Source organism: Cladophialophora yegresii, assembly GCF_000585515.1.
Source record: "Cladophialophora yegresii CBS 114405 chromosome Unknown aczIN-supercont1.3, whole genome shotgun sequence".
Taxonomy (NCBI): Eukaryota; Fungi; Ascomycota; class Eurotiomycetes; order Chaetothyriales; family Herpotrichiellaceae; genus Cladophialophora; species Cladophialophora yegresii.
Window position 1 is genome coordinate 1,330,026 of NW_006913047.1, and position 25,422 is coordinate 1,355,447.

Sequence of the window (25,422 nt, forward strand, 5' to 3'; positions counted from 1 at the left end):
CCCGGATACATTGATTACCTCGAACCGAAGTTGACCACATGCTGTAAAGTGGTATTGGTCCATCATAATGGTACAGTAGTGGAACCCACTGCTCCCTCATACCTCTACCCCGGCACGCGGTGTCGCGTGGTCTAATATGAAGGGGGTGCTCGTCTCATCTCGTCTCGTCTCGCATGATATATACATTAATTACATGCTTCGCTCATTCAGACGCCTTCGCACTCGACAAATCCATCATACGACAACGCTCTAGCACTCGCACTCGCACTCGACACACCGCGGGCTGAATGCTGAGATCTTCGTGGTCCCAACATCCAAGATGGTGAGCGAGGCAAGTAGCTCTGTACATGTACCACCCAGACAAGCACCGCAGCCAACATTCGACATGCATACTTACATCTCCTCGCTTCGTGATCGACCCCAATCGACTGACCTCGACGCAGACGATTCACCACCACGAGACGCCCGTGCTCATCGTCGGCGCCGGTCCCGCGGGCCTGATCGCCGCGCTTCAACTCGCCGAGCATGGCACCCCGTGCATGCTCGTCGAACGCAATCTCGACACGACAAAGTGGCCGAAGATGGACATTACGAATTGTCGGAGCATGGAGCTGCTTAGGCGGTTGGGGATTGACCGTGGGTTGAGGGAAGTAGGTACGTACGTGAGTGCGCGCCGGGGGAAAGTCTGTCCACCCCGCGTACGGAAGTTTTGAACTTGGTGAATTGTCGCGACGGCTGGTGATTCGAAAAAAGGCAAAACCTACTTATCGCCCGGTGGGCAGGAGGGGCTCATTCCGTACTCTCACATCTAGGCGTCCCGCAGCATTATTCGTTCAATGTCAATTTCAGCACGGGCCTGTCCGAGGGAGGCGAGCTCATCACAAAATGGGTATGTGTGGTTGCTTTTTTTTGTTGTCCAGTAGTTACACGACAGAGAAGAGCAGAGCAGAGCATGTGGAACGCACACGCAGTGCACTGCTGTCCTTGCTTGCGTGGTAACTGCGTTACCTTGTCCTCGGTCGCCCTGCTTACTTCTCCCCAGGACCTCCCCTCGCCCGAGTGGTGGCGCGCGCATATCAAAGAGACCAACGACGGATCGATGCCACGGGAACCCTACCAGCGTTGTTCGCAGGCGATTTTTGAGGCATGGCTGAAACCGCGGATCCAGAACGAACCGCTCATCGACTCGTACTTTGGCATGAAGTTCGAATCCCTCGCCGAGACGGACGCCGGCGTGGACTGCGAACTCACAGACACTGTGAGAGGCGAGACGCACCGCGTCAAGGCCCAGTATGTGGTTGGGTGTGACGGGGGAGGCAGCCGCGTGCGCAAGGCCATCGGGGTGGATCTGGTCGGGGGTCCCGTGTGAGTCACAGCCCACTGCCGCTCGTACTGTAGAGGTACCGACGTCGGTTGTGCCAAGAGAACGTACGGAGAACGGGGGCGCTTCACTTCGACTAACACGTCCGCTCGCAGCCCGGCAAAGCTCTACCTCGTGCACTTCAAGTCGCCCGACCTGACGCGGCTGCACCGCCAAGGCCAGTTCTGGCACATCTTCTTCACGAGCGGGCACGTCATCATCTCGCAGGACGAGGTCGACACGTGGACCGCGCACACGCCGCTGCCGTTGGACTTTGACACGTCGACCCTCGATCCCAAAGACACCATATACCGCGTGCTTGGCGGGTCGGGCCCGCCGTGCCACATCGACATCGACGAGATCCTCGTGACCAGCACGTGGAGGCCCAACATCTGCATAGCGGAGCGGTACATCTCGCGTGGCGGGAAGGGCCGGGTTTTCCTCTCCGGCGACGCCGCGCACCAGAACATCCCGACGGGCGGGTACGGCATGAACACGGCGGTCGGGGACAGCTTCGACATTGGCTGGAAGCTGGCCGCCGTGCTGGCCGGCCACGGGGGCGTTTCGCTGCTGCGATCGTACGAGACCGAGCGTCGCCCCGTTGCAGCCCGCAACATCGAGCGCTCGGGCGTGCACTGGGCGGTGCACTCTTTCTACAAAGACCTAGTGGCGAAGACTGGGGACGCCGTAAGGTCCGAGACCGCGGACGGGAATGACATTCGCGAGCAGATCACGCGCCACTTACAACACCACGACGGCGAGAACAAAGACCTGGGCGTCGAGCTCGGGTACCGCTACAATGGATCCCCCGTTGTTGTGCCGGACGGGGTGGCAAAAGAACCGCCCTGGAATTATACGTCGTATGTCCCCTCGACGTGGCCTGGGGCGCGGGCGCCGCACGTGTTCCTCAAGGACTCAGCCGGCGAAACCAGCGTGTTCGACCTCTTTGGCCGAGGGCCCGAATATACGCTCGTCGACTTCACGGCCCAGGGCGAGTATATCGCCCTATTTGAGCCCGAGGCGAAGAAGCTGGCCATCCCGTTGAAGGGAGTGCATCTCCCAGACGAAACGGACGTGAGGACCGTCTGGGAGCGGGACGCTGTGCTCGTCAGGCCGGACGACCACGTCGCGTGGAGGGCGGCGCGCGGCGGCGGTGGTGGTGGCGCTAAGGGCGCTAAGGGCGCCAAGGGCGCGGACAGCGTGGATGTTACAAAGGTGTTATTGACTGTCGTGGGCAAGGACGAGGTGTCCGATGCTGACGCGAATGAGGGCGCGGGAGTCGGAGCGGAGATGATGGCGGACGTCAAGGACAGGGGCTTCACGGGGACGATTGGCAATGTGGACCAGGAGAGTGTGCAGCATTTGGCTGCCTTTCAGCGGTAGGCCCTAGGGGATTAAATCAATGTCTTCTTTGGCGACGTAGGTCGGACCCTACCTACCTACAGTATATTCCAGAGGGATTCACTGCTACTGCGAGGCGAGGTGGTCCTTTCGAGGCGTCTCCACTAGATTGTTCCCGTCCGCTGGCCCGTCCGTCCGTCCGTCGTCTGAGTCCTGGAAGCGAGGAGGCAATCCAACATTAGTAGAGTGGGCCATACATGGTTTTCTCTTCGATGAGCACGGCACGTTGGACATCTAGGCTCGCTGGACGAGAGGATGTCATGGTGGGTGGGTAAGATAACACCCTCCTGAAGTGTGAGAGGAGGAATCGAACCAAGCGGGTGGCCATCCATGGTTACTGAAGGTTGCTTGGACTGAGAAAAAAGTTCTGCGACAGAGGATACCGTCGTCATTCGTTGCGTTTACTTATATGCTGTGGTCGAAGTAGGCGCAGCGTCCTGGACAGGCAAAGGGCCTTGCATGTCAGCCGACACACCCACCTGTGCGAAAGCGTCTATTAGGCTCGACATGTATAATGATGTGATCGACTCCATAGGTCGTGCCAGATAGCAGGCCTATAGAGACATCTAACTTGCGGTGAAGCCAAGAACCACGCAGGACCTGCCGTTGATATGCATCTCTATACCGATTTGCGGCAGGACTGGGAGCAACGGGGCCCCACAGGTTGCCTGTTCTGGAACACCTTTCGAAGCCCAGGCCAATCACAGATAGCAAGAGCCAATGAGCAACAATGCTGTGTGTGTCAATACGTAGTAATGCATGGAAGCACTATAAAGATGGACCAGGGGGACTACTAAACGATACGGCGTGGGAGAAGGTGTTGAAGCTGAGCCGTCTTTGGATTTTCACAGGTGACCTCGACCAACGGCAGTTTCCCTGCCTCGAAAGTAAGCAAGGAAACGAGCGAAGAAGCCCGTCCACTGAGAAGCTGATGCTGCGTTGGCCGTGGGGAGGACAGTAGCGACCAAGTGTCTGTCATGCAGACCTGCTGCGACGTTGTTGAGCAGGCAGCCTTGGAAGTCTCGGGGCAGGACGCCTGAAGGCGAGGCTGATATATCATCGACGCTGACCAGATGGCAGAAGGGTGCGTTCCGCGTGAGGTTTCGATGGGTACATGTTGCGAGTCCGTCGTCCTTCCGCGGGGTACTAGCGGCGCGAGTCACTAATAAGCGCGTCCTTCCTGGTAGCATCTCCATAATCCGCAATGATACGGTGCAACCTACTCGTAGGTGGTTACAGTGCAAACTTATGCTCGGGTCATGAAGGAGACTGATGCGACTGGGTTGGCAGTTACGGGAGCTGAGCGGGGCTCAGGCTACGGGGAAGTACACCTCCCGCAGATAGTAGAATCTTCGGAGAAGCATAAGATATCCTCCGTCCCGCTCACGCCGCTCCAGATTCGAGCATCATGTTTGCTATTCCTTTACGCACGCTGCAATTAACCGCGCTTCGGCTGGCAGTCTCTAGAAACTACTCCTTCTCCACTCCGACCAACGCTACTGTGTCACAAGATGGCTCTCCCCAACCTCCGCCGCCTCTTTGTGGAAGCGCGAACAGAAGCTGAAGAGAACGAATACTCTCGAAACGCCGTAAGACTCCTTTTCCGAAATGCCCTGATGGCCATCGGACTTCAGAGTCGGGTAGACTGATGCTTTCCATGTGCAGTTCTATAATCTGGTTCTGTTCATTTCATCGGTCGCTGTCTTCAGCCTCGTTGCACAGCGCATGAGCGGGAACAAAGCTATCAAATGAAGCACAGCTTCTGCTTGGCATGCCGATATCGTACAGCGTGGACGCCGACGCCACTGATAATTACCACCCCAGTCGGACTTGCACATGACTAGACAATACCGGAAAAGATCAGGTCCTGAAGGGCAAAGGATGCCATCCAACGCAAACCAGCCGGCGTTGGCCATCGACCACGATCAGTCCGTCTCTTCGCCATCACTGCTCAGAAAGTCGTAGTTCCGCGCGCCTCGGACTAACCTCCTCGCACCGGGTTGTGGCTTGGAATCGGCGTCTTTATCACCTCGATTACCCTCCTCATCCTCTGCAGCTCCCCATCGTTCCGCCCCCTCTTGCACTGCTTCGATATCGGCTGCCAGTTCTCTCGCCTCCTTGATCTGGTTGGCCTTTTCGAGTGAATATCGACCAGTCATGCCAACGTCGGCGAGCATGCCTTTCAGATGCTTGATCTTGGCTTTGGGAGTTTCGTAGGGCTTGAGCTCTTTACCCCAAAGTTTTCTGATGCCACATTTCACCAGCCAGCCTTGCAGGCGCTTGATTTCGACTTGGTCGGGATCGTCTGCCTCAGATTTAGCCTTTGTGGAGGATTTGGTCGTGGTCTTGTTGGGTTTCGAGCCGGACGAGTCTTTCTGTCTGCGCTTCTTGGGCGGAGGCATGTCGTCTATTAGCACTGACAGTTCGCTGTCCGAGGCGTCAGTAATAGCGGGTTTGCTAGCCGATTTTGTCTCTTCTGCAGATTCAGTCGAATCTGCTTCGGTAGCACCATTTTCCTCTTTCTCCTCGTCGTCTTCGTCGTCCGCGGATACTGTAGCCTTTATATTCCTGCCCTTCACAGGCTTCGACTTGGCCGCGCGAGCCTTCGCGGGAGCTTTGCCTTGCTTCTTCTTGGGCTCCTCTTCATCTCCCTCCTCAAGCTCTGAACCAAGGTCGCTTCGAGGTGACGACAAATCTTCAGAAACATCTTGGTCAGCGGTTTGCTTCGCGGTCTTCTGCCTCTTCTTCGGCGCAGGTTCTCTCTCGGCAGATTTGCGCTTTACAGACTTCTTTCTCGGTTCTGCAGCCTTCGACTTCGGAGGTGGGCTCTGTGACGCTGGTTCGCTTTCCTAATCTCGGTCAACAGCGTGCACATGGTCGTGCGTCAACGGTGCACTTTGTACCATCTGCTCCTCAATGACCTGTTTACTGAGTTGATTCCACTTCTCGTGGCTCTTGAAGAAACCGGGCGTCAAGCCTAACTCCCCTTCCGCCGCTGTGCGTATATACTTGTAAGAGAAGTCAACTTCATCTTTCTGCGCCTTAATGACTGCGCGTCTGAGGGCGTCCTCGAGTTCATGGTCCGGAGGTGTAGGACTTTTGGACGCTTCCGACAGTTCAGACTCGGACACAGACATGCCCAATTCGGAACGCGAGGAGCAGCAGCTGAAACAGATAATGAAAGACGCGTGTATGAGCGCTGTATGGGTGTCGCACCGGCGCAGTCGATCAATGGTTCGATTCGGTGTTGTGATTGTCGAGGTTCCCCGCATAAACAGAGCAGACACGTGAAGGAGCTAATGACGGCTCCATACGTAAGCTGGAAGTTACACGACCTTGGCGTGTCCACGGTGCCTTGCATCGCGCATCACGTGTTAAGCGTCGGATATTTCGGCATTCACAAGGCTGCGCTTCTAATGTGCAAGCAGGACCCTCAGCACTCCGTACGTACTTACCAATTATCGAACAAAACGCCGCCGTGGTCGCAGGAGGAAGGTGCGCGGAAGCCTGCAGTGTTTGCAGGAGATGTCGTTTCCGTTCCTGTCGGGTAAGGCATCTGCATCTGGCTCCCAGGAGTCACGTTCCAGCAATGAAGACACTCCGCAGCAGAAAGTCGCCCCGGGGGTTGTTCTGGACAAGGACGGGAAGCCGTAAGTCGATGATGCCCAGCGCAGTCGAGAATGGCGCACTTATGCAAGTTCAGATGTCGCACGTGTACCTCGTCCGCTGCATGGCTTGCCATGATGAAGTCCAGTGGCAAGAAGCCCAAGGCCGCCGCCGCCGCAGCGCCAGTTGCTCCGCGATCAGACTGTCCTCCCGACGTCGATGAACTCGGCCGCTCCACCTGGACGCTCCTCCACAGCATGGCTGCCACGTACCCTGAAGTCGCGCCGCCCGAGACACAATCCATCATGAAGCAGTTCATCTCCACGTTCTCCCAGCTCTACCCGTGTTATGTCTGCGCGGAGGATTTTCAAGACTGGTTGGTCCAGCCTGGGAATGAGCCCCGGGTCAAAGGCCAAGGTGAACTGGGCATGTGGGCTTGTCGTGCGCACAATGCCGTCAATGTCAAATTGGGAAAGCCCGAATTTGATTGCAGTCTCTGGAAGGAGAGATGGAAAGATGGCTGGAAGGACGGGCGATGTGATTGATGAGTGTATGAACAGGAGGACTCCACCAGAACCCTCTACATGTACCATATTATGGATAGATCTTGAGCATTAGCGACGGCGCAACTCCTCTCATCGTGATAGCTACGGGCCAGCGGACACTGTGCAAGCCAGCTTGTGTGGAAAGTTTCACTGGTCCTCAAGCCTGCGTAGAATCTGCCAAGACATTTATTTACCTTGGTCTACCACTCCTACTCCGTACTGAGTACCTGAATATGTACCTGCTCCGTACCCCAGACCACAATTTCTCGAGCTCGCATTCTGGCCCGAAGCAGCAGTAGCTACTAGAGACAGAGCCAGGGTGCGACATTGGCATGGGACGACGCATGCTTGTCGTATCCACAGCTGAGACACACAGCAATCCTTTTTCCCATTCGTCAGCAGGCGAGCGATCATCCCTTTTTACGTTGCCGCAATGCACGAACAGGTTCTCATCACGTTCCTCGATTCTGTTCTTACTTGTTTGGCGTCTTCCTCCCATTCTGATCGTCAGCCTGGAGCGGAGCGGTGACAGTGACTTTCATCTGTTTGCATGATACGTATCTGGTTCATATTTGTTTCTTGGTCCAGTCCGGACTTCGGACTCTGCCCGTTTGGGTCGCATTCTTCAGCCTGACACGCCTCGAGGGATTTTTGAGCCCGGTGTACATGAACAATACCTAAAAGCATGAAAACAGGGTAATGGTAATGAGACTGAGACTGGGAATGACTTCGATTTGATATCTGTACACGTATCGCTTTCGACCATGATCTTTCTCCGAAAGTCATCCACTCTGTCTCTGGCCCTCGGAGCCCTGACAATAATCTATCTATTCACGCACTTCCACCCCTTCTCTTCGGAGCGGCCATACCTGTACGGCCAGACTGACGCCTCGTCACTCTACGATGCCCGGTTCTTCACGCCCGGCACCGCCAAGCCCGCCGGGGCGAACTACACGCGCGTGCTGGTCATGGGCCGGCTCTCCAAGGAGGACATCTCCTGGCTGGACGCCGACCTGCCCAACCTGCCCAAGAAGATCTACACGGTCGACGACTCCCCCAGCCGGTCCGGCCTGCCCGCCAACAAGGGCCACGAGGCCATGGTCTACCTGACGTACATTGTCGACCACTACGACTCGCTGCCGGACGTGGTCTTATTCTTCCACCCGCACAAAATCACCTGGCACAACAACGTGCTGCTGGACGTGTCATCGGCCACGACCATCAAGCTGCTCTCGGACGCCCACGTCGTGCGCCAGGGCTACTTCAACACGCGCTGCCACCTGGACCCCGGCTGCCCGGACTGGCTGCACGTGGACCAGTCGCGGTGGAAGTACGATCTCCACCATAAACCCGAGGAACCGGCGCTCACGTCGCAACTGTTCCACGACCTGTTTGGCGACGAGGTCCCCGTCCCGGACAGCCTCTCGCAACCCTGCTGTGCTCAGTTCGCCGTCAGTGGGCAGCGCATCCGCCAGCGCGCCCGGGCAGACTACATCCGCTACCGCGACTGGCTGCTGCACACGCCCCTGGATGACAAGACCTCCGGCCGCATCATGGAATACTCGTGGCAGTATATCTTTTCGGGCCGGTTCTCATTCTGCCCCTCGCAGCATAAATGCTACTGCGACGGGTATGGCATCTGCTTCGAGGGCGGGGACGAAGGCCTGAAGGCCTGGTTGAACCTGCTGAGGCAGAAAGAACTCGTGGACCAGAAACTGATCAAGTTGTGGGACAAGGGCGTGGCATCGCGCGACAGCGAGCAGTATAAGAAACTGAGACACCAGAGCGGGGTCATGGGGAAGCAACTGGACGATTTGCGCGAGAACGCGGTGCGCAGGGGCTTTGATCCCCAGACCAGGGCGAGAGCGTGTGGAAGGGAGTGGCATGAGGGCGATGGGTTCTGACGTGCCGTTGAGCAGTAACTCAGAGCTCGGGGATCTTTTGGAAACACGATGCCTCTTGACTCTCGGGCAAGATGACGGTCTGCAAGATCTTTCGGAGATCCGATCTTCCCCCCGACTCTGAAGTGAGAGGACGGCCAGCCACGGTGTTGACCCGACAGCTTGAACAACGGCACCCGGGATCAAGCACAGCTGGCCAACGGAACATGTCTTGATCTCTCCAGGAACCGCGCCTTCGCCTCGAGGGAATGTACCAGCAAAGCCGCCGGGACAGACCCACCGCTCGTAGCCTCCACTACGCCTCGCAAGTCAAGCCTGGTCAGCCTCATCAAGCGCACACAGCGGCACGATTACCCCCATCTGAACCGGTCAAGAAACAAAAAGGTCCTAAGGAAAGAGCACGGCAACACTACGGAGTACTACGACGTCGTTCATCCTCGCTCACTGGGGAGTCAAATCTCGTACCCACTCGCGGTCGAAGAGAGAGAGATTGGAGATCCCGTCGTAGCACATTTTTATCACGATCCAAAGGTCTCGGACATTCCATCACATCGCAGCAGCACATTGATCACGGTCGAACAGCCGTGGCACATCACGTCACAGCACATCTACCACGACAAATGCCACCGTCTTCTCGTGGCGGAAAGGGTTCTACTCGCAGCAACTGCATCAAAAGGTCATTGGACATCCACAGCACAGCACAGCACAGCACATTCATCACGAACAAAAGCAATCGTATTCTCATCCACGGCGAAAATCATTCTCCTCGCGACAACTGCATCTGCGTCGAAAAGTTACTTTCATCGTCCTATCATAACACAACAAAAGCATCATATCATCTGCCATACACGTATGGCAATGCGGTATCTATTCTATTTCCACATTGAAGCAATTAGGTGGGGACGGCAAGGCAAACCAGTCATTTATTGATTGAAGCGAGTACCTACTTAATGCGCGGCAATGCATGAATCTTGGATACGGAGTAAAAGGGTCGGATACCTTAGGTACATAGAGCTTCTCCCTCGCTTTGTGGAGGGGAAAGGAAAATATGGTTCGGGAAAAAGTCACAGTCAATGCTCTATCTGCATACATCATAGCAACCTTTCACGTGTGCACGATGATGGCTTTGTGGGAGGGGACGGAGGAACGAAAAGGTGAAGTGTATTTACCTGCCTTAGGTAGGTAGGTAGGTAGGTAACGCACGGAAAAGAATAGAGCAACAAGGTACAGTGGAACAACAGTGCTGCTCTCCACTTTCGTCATCATATTCGGTGTAGTAGACAAGTACAATGCTGATCAGCTCGTTGATAGTCGATAGTGTACATTCCTTGGTAGACAGAAGCCGTTTGGTCTAACTCTACCAACCTGCGTAGTAATGCATTTCAAGCCCGTCTGCACTTCGCTGAGTGCTGGGTCTCGCATGAATTTCTGTGTATCATGACAGTGATGGTGCGTCAGCACTTGAAGACCACGCCTCAAACGCAAACTGCAGTTGCCGACACACTGTCCATAGTACACCTTAGTGAATCCCATGCATGATCGTGCAGCCCATTCAACGCCTTGCTGCCCAATCGTTATTGTGAATTGACCGATGTGGACATCCATGTCCGTATGATACGCCGTGACAAGTGCCAGTACACCCATTTCTACACATAGTTGACGATCATTGCTCAGCTCAACCCACGAGTCGAAAACTACACCCCTCAAAATCTCACAAGACTCTGGTCAAACCGATGCTAATAGTTCATGACCATTTCTGCCGTTCCGGTCTTGGAGTCATTGGCGCCGTCGAAATTTCCCGGAGGATAGTCATCGAGGCTTCGGTATGCTGGAGGTCCGCGGTTACCACCTCCGCCGGCAGCACCACCACTCCTACCGCCTCTGTTGGGACCTCCTGCACCTGAAGCTGGACCCCGTTGTCTGGCGTTGGTGTTTGTACCTTGATTGTTGCCTCGGTTTCCGCCGACATTAGGGTTATTGCGATTGTTGAAGTTCGCCTTGCTTTGTGCATTGCGCTGTGCAAATCTGCCTCCTCTCTGGACATGATCGTCTCGATCGCTTCCACCCGCGGCTCTCGCGTAGGACTCCTTATTCTTAAAGTTGGAGTCATCAAATTTCCGCTTGTGACCGGTGTTGCCGTCGTTCGCACGGAAGGGTTTACGGCCGCCACGGTGATGTTGCTGATAGGAGTGATCGTCTTCGATCTTCAACATGACCTTGTCGGCCACCGTGGTGACGAACATGAATGCCTTGTCGGGAGGAACATCTTGCCATTGGGTAATCTTGTTCGCGTCGATCTGCCTGGCGCCTTTTCGGATGGCAAGTACAACGACTGGGGTAGGATCTTGCGTGTAGATCTTCGTTTCGTTCACGGGTGCCACTCGAGCGGCCCAGATGCTGTCGCCATGTTTGGCAATGCCGGTGACTTGCCAGGTGACCTTGTGGCCACGTCCACCCACCCTCTTCAGTATGTCGTTCCGAGGGTAGAAGGGGCAGATGAGAATGCTGGAGGCAAGGAGGCGAACTTCGCCATTATCAATAAGATCAGGTCGGATGTTGAACAGAGTGAGGAGGCGGGCAGAGTCGGTCTGGTTGATCATGTAGCCGAAATAGCTAAAGTGCTCATCAATCTTCAAGTGCTTGCGTAGGGTCTTGGTCATGGTAGGTGCTCCCGAAGAGATTGCTTCATTGTGTCGAGCAATCGCGCGTTGGACAACTTCGATCTCCGTGTCTGGGTTGAGAAGAGACTTCAACTCGCAGACATGGATGACTTCGGCGTTGATGGGTTTCCGAGGCGGCGGTGGCTCGTCGACTCTGTGAGAGAGAAAAGACTTGTTCAGGCGTTCGAAAAATTCCTTGAACGCTTTGACATGTTTGGGCCTATCCTCATAGATTCTGATCTCGTCGGCGGACTGATAGGTGAAGACCAGTTCTTTCAGAAACTCTTGTTTGAAGCTCATGGTGCTGTCAAACCGCTGTCCTGAAGGGCCGACTTCCGGTTTGAGGGCGACCAAGTCAAAGTCGAGTTTTCGCGAATTGCATATTCTGTTCACGAGGTCTGCGAAGTTGGTCTCGCCTCGCCCAGTGAGCAGAACAGTGATGGTATCTTTGGACGCAATGCTCAGCTCGACGAGTTCGCGCACCGTCTCATTCCAATGACCTTCCCATGCACGGAGTTCTTCCTTTTCAAGTCCCTCGCCTGTTGCAGCGAGAATGCTGTTATCATGCCACCAACCCCCGAAGGCTAGTGTCTCATATGTCTGTAAAAGGCCGATCGTCTGGTAATGCCACACTAGCGGGTTGGGCAGCGGGCTGCAGAAGAGCGTGTTGTCAAAATCGTAGACGTGGATGGCTTTGATTGTCGAGGTGTCACTGGGTAGATTCTTGCTTTTGCATGACCAGCGCTTGAGCGCATTCACGGAATACGTCGTCTTCATCGTGGTGTCGGGGAATGCGCGGATGGATGAGCTAGAAGAGAAGCCTCGGGGCACACGAGATCCCAGGGCAAGTCGCCGTCATTGAGGTTGGAGGAGCCGTAGGAAGAAGGGCAAGAGTCGACCTGCCAGCAGGCGCATTTGTAGCCGTGAAGGGCAGGTTCGAGAGGGTCCTCACCCAAGGGTTCTTTTCGTCGCCAGCTGCTGTGGGGAAGTCAGAGGCTTACAAGTCAAGTTTGCTGGGTATGCCTTCTTGGAGGTATCAACAAGCCGATAAGTGCATGATTGGCATGTTGGTCGAAGGAGGTGATCCAAGCACTTGATGTCTGCAGGGAATCTTGAAGCAAGAGCCCGGCTAACTTGCCCTGACTCTGTGGGTGGGGGGCAGGGGATGACAACCACGTGATTGAGTCGCGAGCGACAAACCTCACTCACTCCTTTCCCTGCCTCTTGCCTGGCTATGTCTCGAATCACCTCAGGAGCTCTCACTCTGCTAGGAGAGCTCCCTGTCCCTCGCATTCACCTCTTCGGAGCGGGCTATCTCACTTCCTCGCGCATCTGGCAGTGTAGATCGATCTGCGCAACGGCTGGATCACCCGAGGGCTTCCTGGTCAGTGACAATGAATTAATTCATATGAGCGACTAGTCAATCCAGGCTTCTCATTCTACGCTTGCAGTAGCGAGCTTTCTTGGGCTCAAAGAGTTAAGCTCCTCGCCATGAGGCTGTGACACCCACGGACCTCAATTTATCTCTTGAGACATCACAGTCCTGCTGAATCCTCACCATATGTTCATCCTCTATCGAGATCGCACAATGACCTTAGCGCCACTCGAATGAAGGAGTACTAGAAACTCACTGCGAAGGACGGCGTCCCAGCTCGGAGAGCAGGATACAATGTCCCGGATACATGGCAAATACCCTTGTGGGGTGGTCAAACTGGTATAGTCTCTTACAGCTGGACACCGCCTCCACGGCCGAGGCAGCACCAGAAGAATCAGTCATTGAATTATCCGAGCATTAGGTCCATTTTGTGTCCTTGTGATTGAGTTTGACTCGCAGTGAAGATCCAACAGGTGACTTTTCTGCCTACCGTCAGAGGCTTTTCACCTTCGGGGCTAATGCAAAGACGGTTGCGTGGCGCCGCCCAAAAAAGGGAAGCAATGTCAGAGCGGTAACCTGCTGCTGCTCTCTTTATCATCGGAACACGTTCGACTGCCGCGGCCTGACCTGAGGTGTTGACGTCTCGCCACACAGAGCTCTCAAGCGTAGCCATCAGAGGCCGCTTCCTTGTTCTTGTCTCGCCCTACCATTCGTTTTCTCACCACATCATCCGCTCTTCATTCTCATTCACCTTCAATCGCCTTTTGGTTGACTTCTCGCGCCTGAGCTTCGTGAAGTCGACTGCTCACAGAATCAAGTTGTGTCCAGTGAGTGAAAGTCTGGCACTTCTTCCTTCGATATGAACCAAGTCAACTCATACAAAGAGTGTACTCTAATGTGAGACACAGAGACTTCCAGTACGTCGACCCTGCCAATTGAAAGGTCGTCGAGGCCCTCTGTAGATGGACGACCGCACGACAATGAAAGATGCCCCCGAGCCCAAGCCCTCGTCCGTCAAACCCAACCAGTAGATCAGCGCCGCAAAAAACACTTGACAATACTCAGAAAAGATCCTAATGGTGGGTAAGTTCTCCTCGATTTCAGTGAAGAACAGCGACAAGTCTTCCCTGCTTACCTGTGGGAGGAGCTCCTCCGCTCCTGGACAACAGAAATTAAATACAAGACAGCTCTGCAACGGCTCCCAGTTGCCGATCGATGTTTTGTTTTCGCTGGCCATTCAGAGAATGTCATGATCAGACCCAGAGAGGAAGGACACAGCGGCGCTGCCGATAATGGGGACCAAGACCTCGACATGGTTACGACACATAGCGCTAAGGACGAGGAGCGCAATCTCGATACCGGGCATAGCAACCACAGTGGCGATGAGGTTACCGATCCTTATGTCCGTCGAGAGTCTTTCCGCTCGGAATGGCAGTTTGTGGATTTCAACGCGTATCGACAATAGGACCCGACATTCATTTCCAACCTTGTTGAGTGGCACGACTCTGACATTGTGGCCGGCGACGTGCTTGGGGCACCCATCGACTTGCGCCAGAACCAGTCGTACGAGGAGTACCTCAACTTTAGGTTCATCGGGATTGCAGGTCCTATCTCTGCGCCACGTCTCTGCTACCGGATCACTGCCGTCTTTGGGATGCCACCGACGCGAGGACTGCAAGACCCTTGGAGAACTAACTGGAAAATTGGACTGGAGCTCCGAACCGGTCGTGGTTCGCGGCTGACACTCGAAGATTACAGAGGCAGAATAGGAGTTCGTTTTCATGGACCCGAAAGACGACAGTTCGCTCGCGCTGAAACTTTTGAACTGGCTGGTCAGCAATGAAGTGCCGTGTTATTACCATTCCGCGAGATGATCGGAATGGAACCAAACAGACGACGACTGATCCAACCCCAAAATTCCGTGGTAACTGTTCAAGTTCCGTTTGCCACACCGCACGGATCTTCAGCCGGTTCACGAGAGGAGTCTTCAGCCAGTCCTTGAGAGGGATCTTCAGCTGGTTCACAAGATGGACCTGAAGCCAGTTCCAGAGAGGGATCTTCAGCTTCTCAATAGGATGGATCTTCAGCCGGTCCACGAGCCTTATCTTGGCCCTCAGCCACTGGCACCCGAGCTTACTGTGTACATACCTCGTCAGATTTCTAATACAGTCACCTATGCACTGTGACTGCCTTCATTGGGAACAAAGTGCACCGGAGAGTCGATCTCGGCTGAGTGATTCAAAAGCCGACGAGTACTTGCGATAGGATAGCCAGTATTCGATTCCCGAACAGCTAGCGTAAATACTGAAAGCATCATCACAGCTTCGCCCTCCCACCTCCTCCTCCCCCTCCTCCCTGCCTCTGCCTGACTTCCTCCAAAAACGGCATCACGCCCTCCCAAAACCCCTTGGGATTATCAATATTAACCGCATGCCCCGCCCCGGGGACAACGACCTTTTTCGCCCCCGGAATCTTCATCGCCATATACTCACTCGCGGCCAAGAACGGGTGATCCTCCGCCCCGACGACAACGAGACTCGGCACGCGTACGCTGCCCAACGACTCCAACACCCTCCCGTCACGCTGGGCGAGCATACCTCTCGCGGCGCGCGCCAGGCCCATCCCCGTCACATCCCTATGCAGATGCGCCACGTGCGCGCGCTCGGGGCTCAACCCGCGAAGGACAGTCAACCCACGCGCCTCGAAGGACCTCGCAGTCTGCTCTGCCGTGTCGTTCCACTTGCGCCGGGCGTCGGCGTTGCGGAAGCCGGGGCCCGTGTCGATTATGAGCAAAGCGGCCACGCGCGCGGGGTAAGTCCGATAAAAGGCGAGGCTCATGTATCCGCCGAGGGAGAGGCCTCCTATGATCGCGGGGGCGGGGGCAGGAGCAGTGGCGTTGTGAAGTCCTCCGCCTACCACGTCCAATATCGCAGCCATATCCTTTACGGTATGCGACTCGGAGTATGCGGCCTGGTCGGTGGGTGAGTCTGACTGGCCGTGGCCGCGCATGTCCCATGTTATGAGTCTAAAATGGCGGGAGAGGGCGGGGATCTGGCCCGTCCACATGGCGGAGGTGGATGAGAAGCCGTGAGTGAGGAGGAGGAGTGGCCGGACATTGCTGTTGCTGTTGCTGTTGCTGTTGGTGCTCTCGCTGCCTTCATCGTGGTGGACTTGGTAGTAGATCTTCACGCCGTCGCGGTCGAGGTAGGGCATTGTCGTGCGGTGGGAACCAAAAAGCAAAGGACGAAAGGCGTGAAGCAAGTGGGAAACAAAGCCCGTGCGCTTCACGGGTATGCTAACAAACAATAGGTGTTGCGCTTGGGCGGTTGTGTCGGTGTTTAGACCTTGAGGCATTCATTCAGCCAGATTTGTCGCAGTCGACCTTTAGAGAAGGGCGTGGCAAAGCCCAGTTGATCTGATCGTTTTTCTAGCCTGACTTTGTATTGAACCTAAGTGTTCACGGCTTCCTAGAGCACTAAACATCTTATATCACTCTGCATTCCGTAATCCCATATAGAGTATGGTCATGGACTTGGGGATAGGCTGAGGAGCGGAGGGGAGGGCTCAGGCGAGCCGAGGCTGCGCATGGGACACCAGAACGCGGGGAAGCTCGCCGAAGATGGACCGGAGTGCATCTCGGACTCAGCCTGAGCGTCAACACTTGACTACAGAGAAGCTGTTCTGTAGGGGCAGATCATTGGCCATACATATTGACGAGTGGCCACATTGCCAGGATAAGCGCGGAGTGACGCATGTATAGCTTGTGGCGGATCCGTCCCTGCGGCTGTCTGATGCCTGCCACATCAAAGGGCCGGGCGGCTGTGAGTTGCAGGACGATGCCCACAACCACAAGATGTGATGTTGCGTGGATGATCCGGGCTTCGATTTTGCTTGGTCAGCAGGTATCGCTCAAGGTACAGCCCCGACTTTATGACCATGTCCACTTTTGCCCTGCTCCAGGGGTGTTTCATAGCATGACTCATCCGCTCCCAGGAAATGGATACTCTGGCCTTTCGCTCCAGGAGAACGCCTGGACCGTAGCCTCCTCAAGATGATCGTTCCATCCGGCCGGCGGTGGCGCCTGGGTCGGAATGTCCGTCAGATCCAAGTCCTCGTGTCGCATAGACACCTCGGTCAACAGCTGGTGCAAAATCCGCCATGCGCGGTATGCCGATAGTGACCCCTCGGTCATGCACCAAAGATAGCCCATGGCCTTGCGCACGTACGTGACCAACTGCGGAACTTCGTCGCGGAAGTGCTGCGCATCAAGGGCGAGCTCGAGCAACAATACCGTCGTCGCTTGTACCACAAAATGCAGCAGACTCCACCACGGGAGAAGCTGATTGGCTTCGTGCGCCGTGGGATAATCCGGCATGAGCGCAAGCATAGACATGGCCGCATGCACGCACGCTCGCGCGGCACTGCGATTGAACTCCTGCGAGCGGGCGGATTCGTTCTTGATGTTGATTTCGCATAGACAGGGCCGGTTGAGAATCATCCCCACGCTGTGGTAGTACATGCCCAGTTCGATCTTGATCCTCGGATCCGTATCGGCATGCTGTTGGCCTTGGAAAGACAGCTCTTCGGGCAGATCCTCGGCCCACTGTCTTAGCTCGGCCTGTAAATTGCCTATCTTGCTCTGTATTTCGGACCACGAATCTCCGGACGTGCCGCTGTACATCTGCGCCGCGACTTTGTCGCTCAGGCGGCACAAGTGCAGTCGATGGGGCAAGTAAGAGGTCGGTATGTTGCGTCCCACCGAGGCAAAGCTTTTCCAAGGCATCATGCCACCAGTCATCTGGGATATATTGCGGCCGGCGTGCAAGTACTCGAGCCACAGCTTTCTCGAGCTGTCAGGAGACAAAAAGTGGTCGACTTGCCCGGAGAACTCCAAAATCTCTTGTGGAACCGACCAGAATAAATCGATTGGTATAGTGACGTCGATCAAAAAGATGGATTTGGGACGCCCCGTCATCTCGGCGATCAAGATTTCCAGGCTATAGAGCGAGTACCACGTTCGCGCACGTCGGGCTCTTTCCAATTCGCCGACACTCTCATCCGTCACTTTGAGGTGGAGACCCAGTGCCGTAGCATGGCGAGTGCCGTGGGCCAAAGTATTCCAAGCACTGCCCATACAGTCAGCAAGAACAAAAGTCGAGGGAATCATGGGACAGACCGTGTGATGGACCCATTGATGAGCAGGTAGAAGGACAGCAAGCCGATGCCTTGGACACGATCGACGTCAGGATGGTCAAACATTACCCTGTGGTCGAGTCCCAGAGCACGGGCTCTCGCATAAAAGATGAGATGGTCATCATCAGAGTCTGGCTCGTTGAGTTTCGTGATCTGCAACCATTTGGACCCAATCGCCCACACCAGGTTCGCCAACGCAAGCCAATGCCTTTTGGACCACGAAGGATGCTGTCCCGTGCCCGAAAACTGGTATGCCTGCTGCAGAAACTGCTCGCGGAGGACGAAGTGGAACGCGCCTTGCATGGCGTGAAAAAAGGCTTCGGACAGGAGCACCATGCTTTCTTTGGCAGGCCAGTGATACTGGTCCACGTAGTCCTCATCGACGCCTAGGACGTTGGTGTCATCCATGAAATATATAAAGTCGCTGGTTGTAGCGATGTTTACGTCCATTTCTGCCGCATGGACGCGACCAGGGTTGTCATCGCGATACCCGCGGACGGTCTCGAATGCACGTTGGATCCAAGAAATCTCCGACATCTTCCCAACGAAGCCAGAGGCTCCTCCTCCCCCGTCTAAAGAGACGATGCGTGGTAGCTCTCCTTGTTTACCGGGAGACCCTACGCTTGAACCGGCTTTGTTCTCACCGGACGCCGTGCCAGCTCGCGCAGGAGTCCGAGTGGATGATGTCGGTGGAATCGTAGAAGGTGCCGTACGGGATCGCGATTGCGATTGCGATTGACTGCTCGACTCGGCTTCTAGCTCATCCTCTTCTTGATTCGAGTACTTCACTCTTGTTAGAAGACGCTCCTCCCCGAAAGAGGATGTGGTGGACGAGGAGATACCTTGGCCAAGATGTCCATAATCTCGGCATTCTCTTCCGGTCGAAAATCCGGCCGTTCTGTTAACCCACGGAGGACCTTCAGTAATTTGCCATTCTCGCCCTCCAATAGGCCGATACGGTCAAGGCTCTCGGCCAGATCCCTGTTGAGTATCAGCATATGTGTCGAACGACGGCTTGGAGTCATGCACTTCTTGTTGCGCTCCCTTTTCCGGTCGCCGTAAACACAAGCCGCGCTGTCTTTGATGCATTTAGTACAACGGTCACCTCCGGAGCATTTAGTTCGCATTAGCCGGCAGCGATCACAAGCATGTGATGTGCGCAGTTTTGTCATAAGAGCCTTTCTCGAGGACGGCGGCCTTGGCGGGGAGTGCCGCTGATGACGCTGGTCTGGGCTCCCTTGGCCACCTGATGCACCAGCGAGGCCCACAGGGCCATCTGCTTGGAGTGACATGGGCCTGGCTTCCTGGTGCTTGGATTGCTGCAGACGGCCTGGAGGATGCGTGGATTGCGCCGTAGAATCATTCAAGCGGAAGGGTAGAGACGTGAAAGAGGAATGACGACTTGAAAAGGTTGAACGGAAAATGTCGAGTGAAGATCGTCTTATCAAGGAGGAGAGGGGCCGCCCATGTGGGCTTTGCGCTAGAAGCGCATGGCTGGCGGCACCTGTCTGTCGCTAAAAGCTCGATCCATGCCAGGTATCAGGCAGTAACTTGGTGGGTTTAGCATGCGATTCGAGAGAAATGGATTCATTTCTGTGTCATGCAAGGGAAGGACCAAGCGGCCCGCTAAGTGACCTGTGGCAACCGGCAGCGCGGCTCCCACAGCAAGCTGGAGGCGCCTGGTGGCACCTACCACCACTACCGGTGCTCGCAGCGGGAAATGTTTCCGGGTATAGGGTCCGCAGCATGACGAGCCCAGCGACGACTGGCGCAGCCGTGGTTCCACCGAAGTCTCGACCAGGCTAAGGCGAGCCAATGGCCTTGCCCCGGATCTATCTTCCTTCTGGGTGCAGAGATGTAACAGCCGGGCGTGGGCTGATCCTATCCCGCACTTTCTATCAATCCGACCACAGACATTGATGGTCGAAAGCTGTCAGCTCATCGAATGTGCGCTGCATGACTGAACCAGGTACTCCGTTGCATGCCGGGAAACAGATTGAGATGTGTCTGGGTTCGGTAACGCGCGGAACGGACGGTGAACGTGCTGCAACAGACTCTCTCTTCAACGTGTCGAACTCAACCGGTGGCGACCTTGTAGCGCAGTTTGTGTACCGCTCACCTGGGGTCATCTTTGCGGCGAGTATTTGACCTCGACACTTTACGCGTCCTCGGGAAGAGCTTGGGGTGAGGCACCGAGAGGCATGCCACGTGGGCGTGGACTTTTACGAGGAGGGAACTGAGATCTGAGATGATCGAGTGGATGGCCGGCCGGAATCGAGCTCGAGCACGATCAATCTGACCATACACGCCATGGCACACACACAGAATATTGAGCCTGCACCAGCCTGTGAGGGGAGAATAAAAAGCAGACGATCGCACAGCGGTTGGCTTGTGTTCGGAGAGTGAGAGCCATTGGGCCATGGGCGGATGGAAGCAGCGTTGGGGCGCGGTTGTAGGCGGTTGGTGCGCGTTGGGCAGCGAGTGACGTACCCAACCCCGCGGCTGCAGCTCTGAAGCTCTCCGGCATCAAACACCCAATCAACGCCCCTCCCCTCACTTCCCGTTCATCGTTTCCAGGTCCAAATTTTACATTCTTCCCGTCTGCCCTCGCAACCGCTGTCGTCTCCTCCTACCTGCCCGGCTAGAAGTAACGCCTCATTTCGCTGCAAGATGGCAAAGGTAGACCAGAAGGCTGTGTTGAGTACGACACTTCGACACCTTTGGCACCACTGCAACTGCTAATCTCGCGATTCCAGTTGTTATTGATGGCTGGGGAATTCCGTCAGACGACTCCCCTCCCGAGGGCGATGCCATTGCTGCCGCCGAAACTCCGGTGATGGACGAGTTTGCCAAAGACGGCTCGAAAACTGCCCAGGGCTACACCGAGCTCGAGGCCTCATCCCTGGCGGTCGGCCTGCCCGAGGGCTTGATGGGAAACTCGGAGGTCGGCCATCTTAACATTGGCGCAGGTAGAGTTGTCTGGCAAGATGTGGTGCGCATCGACCAAACAATCAGGAAGGGTGAGATGAACAAGGTGGAAAATATCCGCAAATCCTTCCAGAGGGCTGTCGACGGGAATGGGAGACTGCACCTGCTCGGCCTCATCAGCGACGGAGGTGTCCACAGCCACATCAAGCACTTGTTTGCCCTTCTCCAAGTTGCGAAAGAGTTGGAGGTACCCAAGGTCTTCATTCACTTCTTCGGCGATGGCCGAGACACCGATCCCAAGAGTGCTGCCGGTTACATGCAAGAACTGCTCGCCAAGCTGCAAGAACTAGGCATTGGGGAACTAGCTACAGTGGTCGGACGGTACTACATCATGGATCGAGACAAGAGGTGGGACCGTGTCGAGATAGGCATGAAGGGCATCGTGCTTGGTGAGGGCGAGGAATCCTCCGATCCTGTTGCCACGATCAAGGCCCGATACGAAAAGGGCGAGAACGACGAGTTCCTCAAGCCCATCATTGTGGGTGGGGATGAGAGAAGAATCAAAGAAAACGACACTCTGTTCTTCTTCAACTACCGATCCGATCGAGTTAGAGAAGTCACCCAGCTTCTGGGCGACTACGACCGATCCCCCAAACCGGACTTCCCCTATCCTCCAGGAATCCATATCACGACCATGACCCAATACAAGACCGACTATACCTTTCCAGTCGCCTTCCCACCTCAACACATGGGCAACGTCATGGCTGAATGGCTAGCCAAGAAAGGCGTGAAGCAATGCCACGTCGCCGAGACCGAGAAGTATGCGCACGTGACCTTTTTCTTCAACGGTGGGGTCGAGAAACAATTTGAGAACGAGGACCGAGAACTCATTCCCAGCCCCAAGGTCGCCACATACGACCTCGATCCACCCATGAGCGCTCAAGGGGTGGCAGACAAGCTCAGCGAGCGAATATCAGACAACAAGTACGAGTTTCTGATGAATAACTTCGCTCCTCCGGACATGGTCGGGCATACTGGAGTGTACGAAGCGGCCATCAAGGGTTGTGCGGCCACGGACGCCGCCATTGGTAGCGTCTATGAAACCTGCAAAAAGGAGGGTTACATTTTGTTCGTGACCGCGGATCACGGTAACGCGGAGGAGATGTTGAACGAAGAGGGCAAACCCAAGACATCGCATACCACGAACAAGGTGCCATTTATAATGGCGAATGCCCCGGAGGGATGGAGTCTCAAGAAACAGGATGGCGTGCTGGGGGATGTTGCGCCCACCATCTTAGCCGCCATGGGGTTGGACCAACCGGAGGAAATGGGCGGAACGTCGCTGCTGATAAAGAAGTAAGTCTGATATTGCCGAGTTGTTGTTGCGCGCAGCTTGGTTGCCCTGCGTGCCGAGGGCCATTGGCATAAGGGGCGGAGTGATCTGCAGTGCTCCTGCGCCGCAAGAGAGCCAAGCGAGACTTCTTCCCCCATCAAGTTGTCGCATTGCATTAATAGAAAGGCACGAGCTGATGAGACATGAACATTCGGATAGACGCAAGGCAGACTCGTTGAACGAATAGAGTCCTCCGTGCTTCCAGAGACATCTCAACGCCATAGCATAACATAGGATGCTTCGTACATGCCAGCGTGATGCACGCCACACTCAAAAAAATAACTGTCCAGCCTCACAATCTACTCGGCTGAGCGCTACCACCCATCAGCCGTGCTGTATTGACACCTAAACCTCCAGTTTCTCATGCAGATACCTCCTCTTCCCCTCCCCATCGCCGTACTCCCCCGCGCCATGCCCCTTGCCCCTCAGCTTGTACTTGTAAATCGTCAACCCCTCCAGCCCCACGGGTCCCCTACTATGGATCTTGTTCGTCGAAATCCCGACCTCGGTGCCGAACCCGTAGCGCATCCCGTCCGCGAACCGCGTCGACGCGTTCCAGTACACGCCCGCCGAGTCCACCGCTGAGAGGAACTTTTCCGCCGCCGACGCCGACGCCGTCACGATGCAGTCGGTATGGTGGCTGGAGTGGGCGTTGATGTGCGCTATGGCGGCCAGGAGCGAGGGGTCGTGCGCGTCGCGTGCGTCTGACGAGCCTTCTTCTGACGACGCCACATGCCCGTTCGTCGCGAGCGCTTGCGACTGCCCAGCCTCGTCATGCTCGCCAGGCACAGTCTTGACGGCGATGATCAAGTCGAGGAACTCCGTGTCGTAGTCCTCGGCACGGGCATCTTGGAGCAGCGCGGCCTGGCTCTTGGTCAGGCATTCGCCCAACGCGGCCTTGGACTTTACATCACACCGCAGGCTCACCCCCTTGTCCAGCAGCGCGGCGGCCACGTCCGGCAAGACAGTCGTCAGCACGGATTCGTGCACGAGGAGCGTCTCCGCCGCGTTGCACGCCGCGGGGTAGTCGCACTTGGAATCCATGACCACGTTGACGGCCATCGTCTTGATATCAGCGGCGTCCTTGTGCAAGTACACGGAACACAGGCCGTCGGCGTGGCCTAGCACGGGAATCTTGGTGTGGTCTTTCACGTAGCGGACGAGTTCGTTCCCACCTCGCGGGATCACCAGGTCGATGTACCGGTCCAGGGACAGCAGGTCGTCAATCACGTCGCGCGTCTTGACGAGCTGGATGGCGTCGCTCGGGACCTCCGTGCCGGCCAGGGCGTGGGAGATGACGCGCGCGATGGCCTCGAATGAGTGGCTCGATTCCTTGCCGCCCTTTAGGATCGCCGCGTTGCCGGACTTGATCGCCAGGGCGGAGATGTTGGCGATGACTTCGGGCCGCGCCTCGAAGATGATCAGCAGCACGCCGATCGGGCACGAGACGCGCTCGAGCTCGAGGCCCTCGTCGAGTTTCGTGCGGAGGTCGACTCTCCCTATGGGATCGGGGAGGTCGCGCACGTCCAGTATCCCTTTCAGCATGTCCTCGTACTTGCCTGGTCGGGAGAGGTCCAGACGTTTGAGAACGCTCTGGCTGAGTTGGCCGTTTGCTGAGGCCTGGTGCGCCAAGGTCATGTCTGTGGCGTTGGCGGCTAGGATCACGGATTTGTTTTCCTGCAGGGCAGTGTGGATGGCTGTGAGGGCGGCATTTCGGGATGACAGGGGGAGAATGCAAAGCGTGTGGCTGGCTAGAGAGGCGGACTGGGCGCAGGTGAGCGGAGAGGAGGATGTTAGGGACATGATTGATTTCCGGTCCCTCCGAAGTAGGTCGGGGAAGCAGTACTGGTGGAGATGGACCGTTGTAAAACGTGGATGTCGATAGAGTCCGTAAACCCGAGGATATAATCAGAGATAGTGCAGACCCTGTTAGATTGTGGTCGGACTCTCTCAATCGACGAGATCGTTGGTTCTGGAGGAGTACGATATTTCCACCACCGCTAATCCCTCTCCTTATCCCGTTTTGATGTTCTCTCGGCTGTCAGGAGGAGGTGTGTGCGTTTGAAAAAGTGCAGATCCCAAGTACTGATGAAGGCCGGTGAAGGAATTTTCCAAAGTCTTAGGCCTCGTGCCTACCTCTCCCCTTGATTCTCTTATTATTAGTCTTCCACCAGTTTCTGCGTTGGTCTCTTGCCCGTCCGTGATTTCAAAGGGTCTCTCGACGGGCGCAATCGGGACACAGCATGCAGACGCTCGAGGGTTCGACGATTTAGACGGCCTGTACGGAGTATTCCCAAGAGACAAACGCCTACTGCCACGTTACGCCTTTCGAGTCATGTTGGCTAAGACGCCGACGTGTATCCAGAATCTTTTTGACTGGCATATCGGGCGGTGGGGCCCGACGCACCAATGGGAGGTGAAGTGATATACGAAATGTGTGCATGATCCGGGACTAGCCCAGTTGGCTGAAGACGGATTCCCACGCACGTCGTGGCACGTGTACTGGTATGCATGTCTGGACCTTGCGAAGATAGATGGCATTCGCAGGCGAGGGACCGTCGATGTACGAGAGTGGCTTTACGTTATGCTAACGAATTTCAGCCCTAAGCCAGGCTGGAACGATTGGAGTGACCACGAAGGCGAGGCAGTAAAGTGGACTCCAAGACACACACAGCGATGCACGGAAAAGTAGCAGGGTAACCTGGTTGTGACAGCGAGGCTTGACATGGGGAAAAAGTATAGAAGTCAAGCAGGAGCCGCAGCAGGTCGACCACCTTTTGAACTGACCATTTGAATTGTTCTTCTCGATGCGGAAATTTTCACGTTGCTCATCAACATGCAGTCCGAATTCTTGACCAAAGGACATGACGCCTCGCAGGGAGGATCGTGAGAGATAAGTGCACTATTCGTGCACGGGTTTGAGATCACGCGCCCACACTCAGTAGACACCATCACCGTCATCACCGTCGCACGGCCATGGTTCATGCCATTGTTAACGGCCAGCGGGCGGCACATGCTGCTCGACTCATCATCTTCAACAGGATAAAAGCGTAACACGAG

At 55.7% G+C, this 25,422-nt stretch overlaps 10 protein-coding genes across 10 annotated transcripts; 5 read left to right on the forward strand and 5 right to left on the reverse strand.

Moving 5' to 3' along the window:
- Positions 1-347: 347 nt before the first annotated feature.
- A1O7_04190 (uncharacterized protein) lies at positions 348-2,743 on the forward strand (the record flags this gene model as incomplete). Its single annotated transcript, XM_007758204.1, has 4 exons — positions 348-654; positions 813-889; positions 1,043-1,365; positions 1,477-2,743. The coding sequence occupies 4 exons, from the start codon at positions 348-350 to the stop codon at positions 2,741-2,743; spliced, it is 1,974 nt and encodes a 657-aa protein (XP_007756394.1).
- A 1,529-nt stretch (positions 2,744-4,272) lies between these two features.
- A1O7_04191 (uncharacterized protein) lies at positions 4,273-4,498 on the forward strand (the record flags this gene model as incomplete). The annotated part of the gene is made up of 2 exons (XM_007758205.1): positions 4,273-4,350; positions 4,427-4,498. Coding segments are annotated over 2 exons (150 nt in total), but the record flags the coding sequence as incomplete, so codon positions are not given.
- Positions 4,499-4,686: 188 nt separating this feature from the next.
- On the reverse strand, positions 4,687-5,898 carry A1O7_04192 (uncharacterized protein; the record flags this gene model as incomplete). Its single annotated transcript, XM_007758206.1, has 2 exons — positions 4,687-5,610; positions 5,665-5,898. The coding sequence occupies 2 exons, from the start codon at positions 5,896-5,898 to the stop codon at positions 4,687-4,689; spliced, it is 1,158 nt and encodes a 385-aa protein (XP_007756396.1).
- Positions 5,899-6,286: 388 nt separating this feature from the next.
- On the forward strand, positions 6,287-6,912 carry A1O7_04193 (uncharacterized protein; the record flags this gene model as incomplete). The annotated part of the gene is made up of 2 exons (XM_007758207.1): positions 6,287-6,411; positions 6,465-6,912. 2 exons carry the CDS (start codon positions 6,287-6,289, stop codon positions 6,910-6,912), a joined length of 573 nt encoding a protein of 190 aa, XP_007756397.1.
- Positions 6,913-7,676: 764 nt separating this feature from the next.
- A1O7_04194 (uncharacterized protein) lies at positions 7,677-8,816 on the forward strand (the record flags this gene model as incomplete). Its single annotated transcript, XM_007758208.1, has 1 exon — positions 7,677-8,816. One exon carries the CDS (start codon positions 7,677-7,679, stop codon positions 8,814-8,816), a length of 1,140 nt encoding a protein of 379 aa, XP_007756398.1.
- A 1,733-nt stretch (positions 8,817-10,549) lies between these two features.
- On the reverse strand, positions 10,550-12,250 carry A1O7_04195 (uncharacterized protein; the record flags this gene model as incomplete). Its single annotated transcript, XM_007758209.1, has 1 exon — positions 10,550-12,250. One exon carries the CDS (start codon positions 12,248-12,250, stop codon positions 10,550-10,552), a length of 1,701 nt encoding a protein of 566 aa, XP_007756399.1.
- Positions 12,251-15,164: 2,914 nt separating this feature from the next.
- A1O7_04196 (uncharacterized protein) lies at positions 15,165-16,061 on the reverse strand (the record flags this gene model as incomplete). Its single annotated transcript, XM_007758210.1, has 1 exon — positions 15,165-16,061. The coding sequence occupies one exon, from the start codon at positions 16,059-16,061 to the stop codon at positions 15,165-15,167; it is 897 nt and encodes a 298-aa protein (XP_007756400.1).
- Positions 16,062-16,827: 766 nt separating this feature from the next.
- Positions 16,828-18,578, reverse strand: A1O7_04197 (uncharacterized protein; the record flags this gene model as incomplete). Its single annotated transcript, XM_007758211.1, has 2 exons — positions 16,828-17,974; positions 18,025-18,578. 2 exons carry the CDS (start codon positions 18,576-18,578, stop codon positions 16,828-16,830), a joined length of 1,701 nt encoding a protein of 566 aa, XP_007756401.1.
- Positions 18,579-20,711: 2,133 nt separating this feature from the next.
- Positions 20,712-22,329, forward strand: A1O7_04198 (2,3-bisphosphoglycerate-independent phosphoglycerate mutase; the record flags this gene model as incomplete). Its single annotated transcript, XM_007758212.1, has 2 exons — positions 20,712-20,742; positions 20,798-22,329. The coding sequence occupies 2 exons, from the start codon at positions 20,712-20,714 to the stop codon at positions 22,327-22,329; spliced, it is 1,563 nt and encodes a 520-aa protein (XP_007756402.1).
- A 378-nt stretch (positions 22,330-22,707) lies between these two features.
- Positions 22,708-24,165, reverse strand: A1O7_04199 (glutamate-5-semialdehyde dehydrogenase; the record flags this gene model as incomplete). The annotated part of the gene is made up of 1 exon (XM_007758213.1): positions 22,708-24,165. The coding sequence occupies one exon, from the start codon at positions 24,163-24,165 to the stop codon at positions 22,708-22,710; it is 1,458 nt and encodes a 485-aa protein (XP_007756403.1).
- Between the last annotated feature and the right edge of the window lie 1,257 nt (positions 24,166-25,422).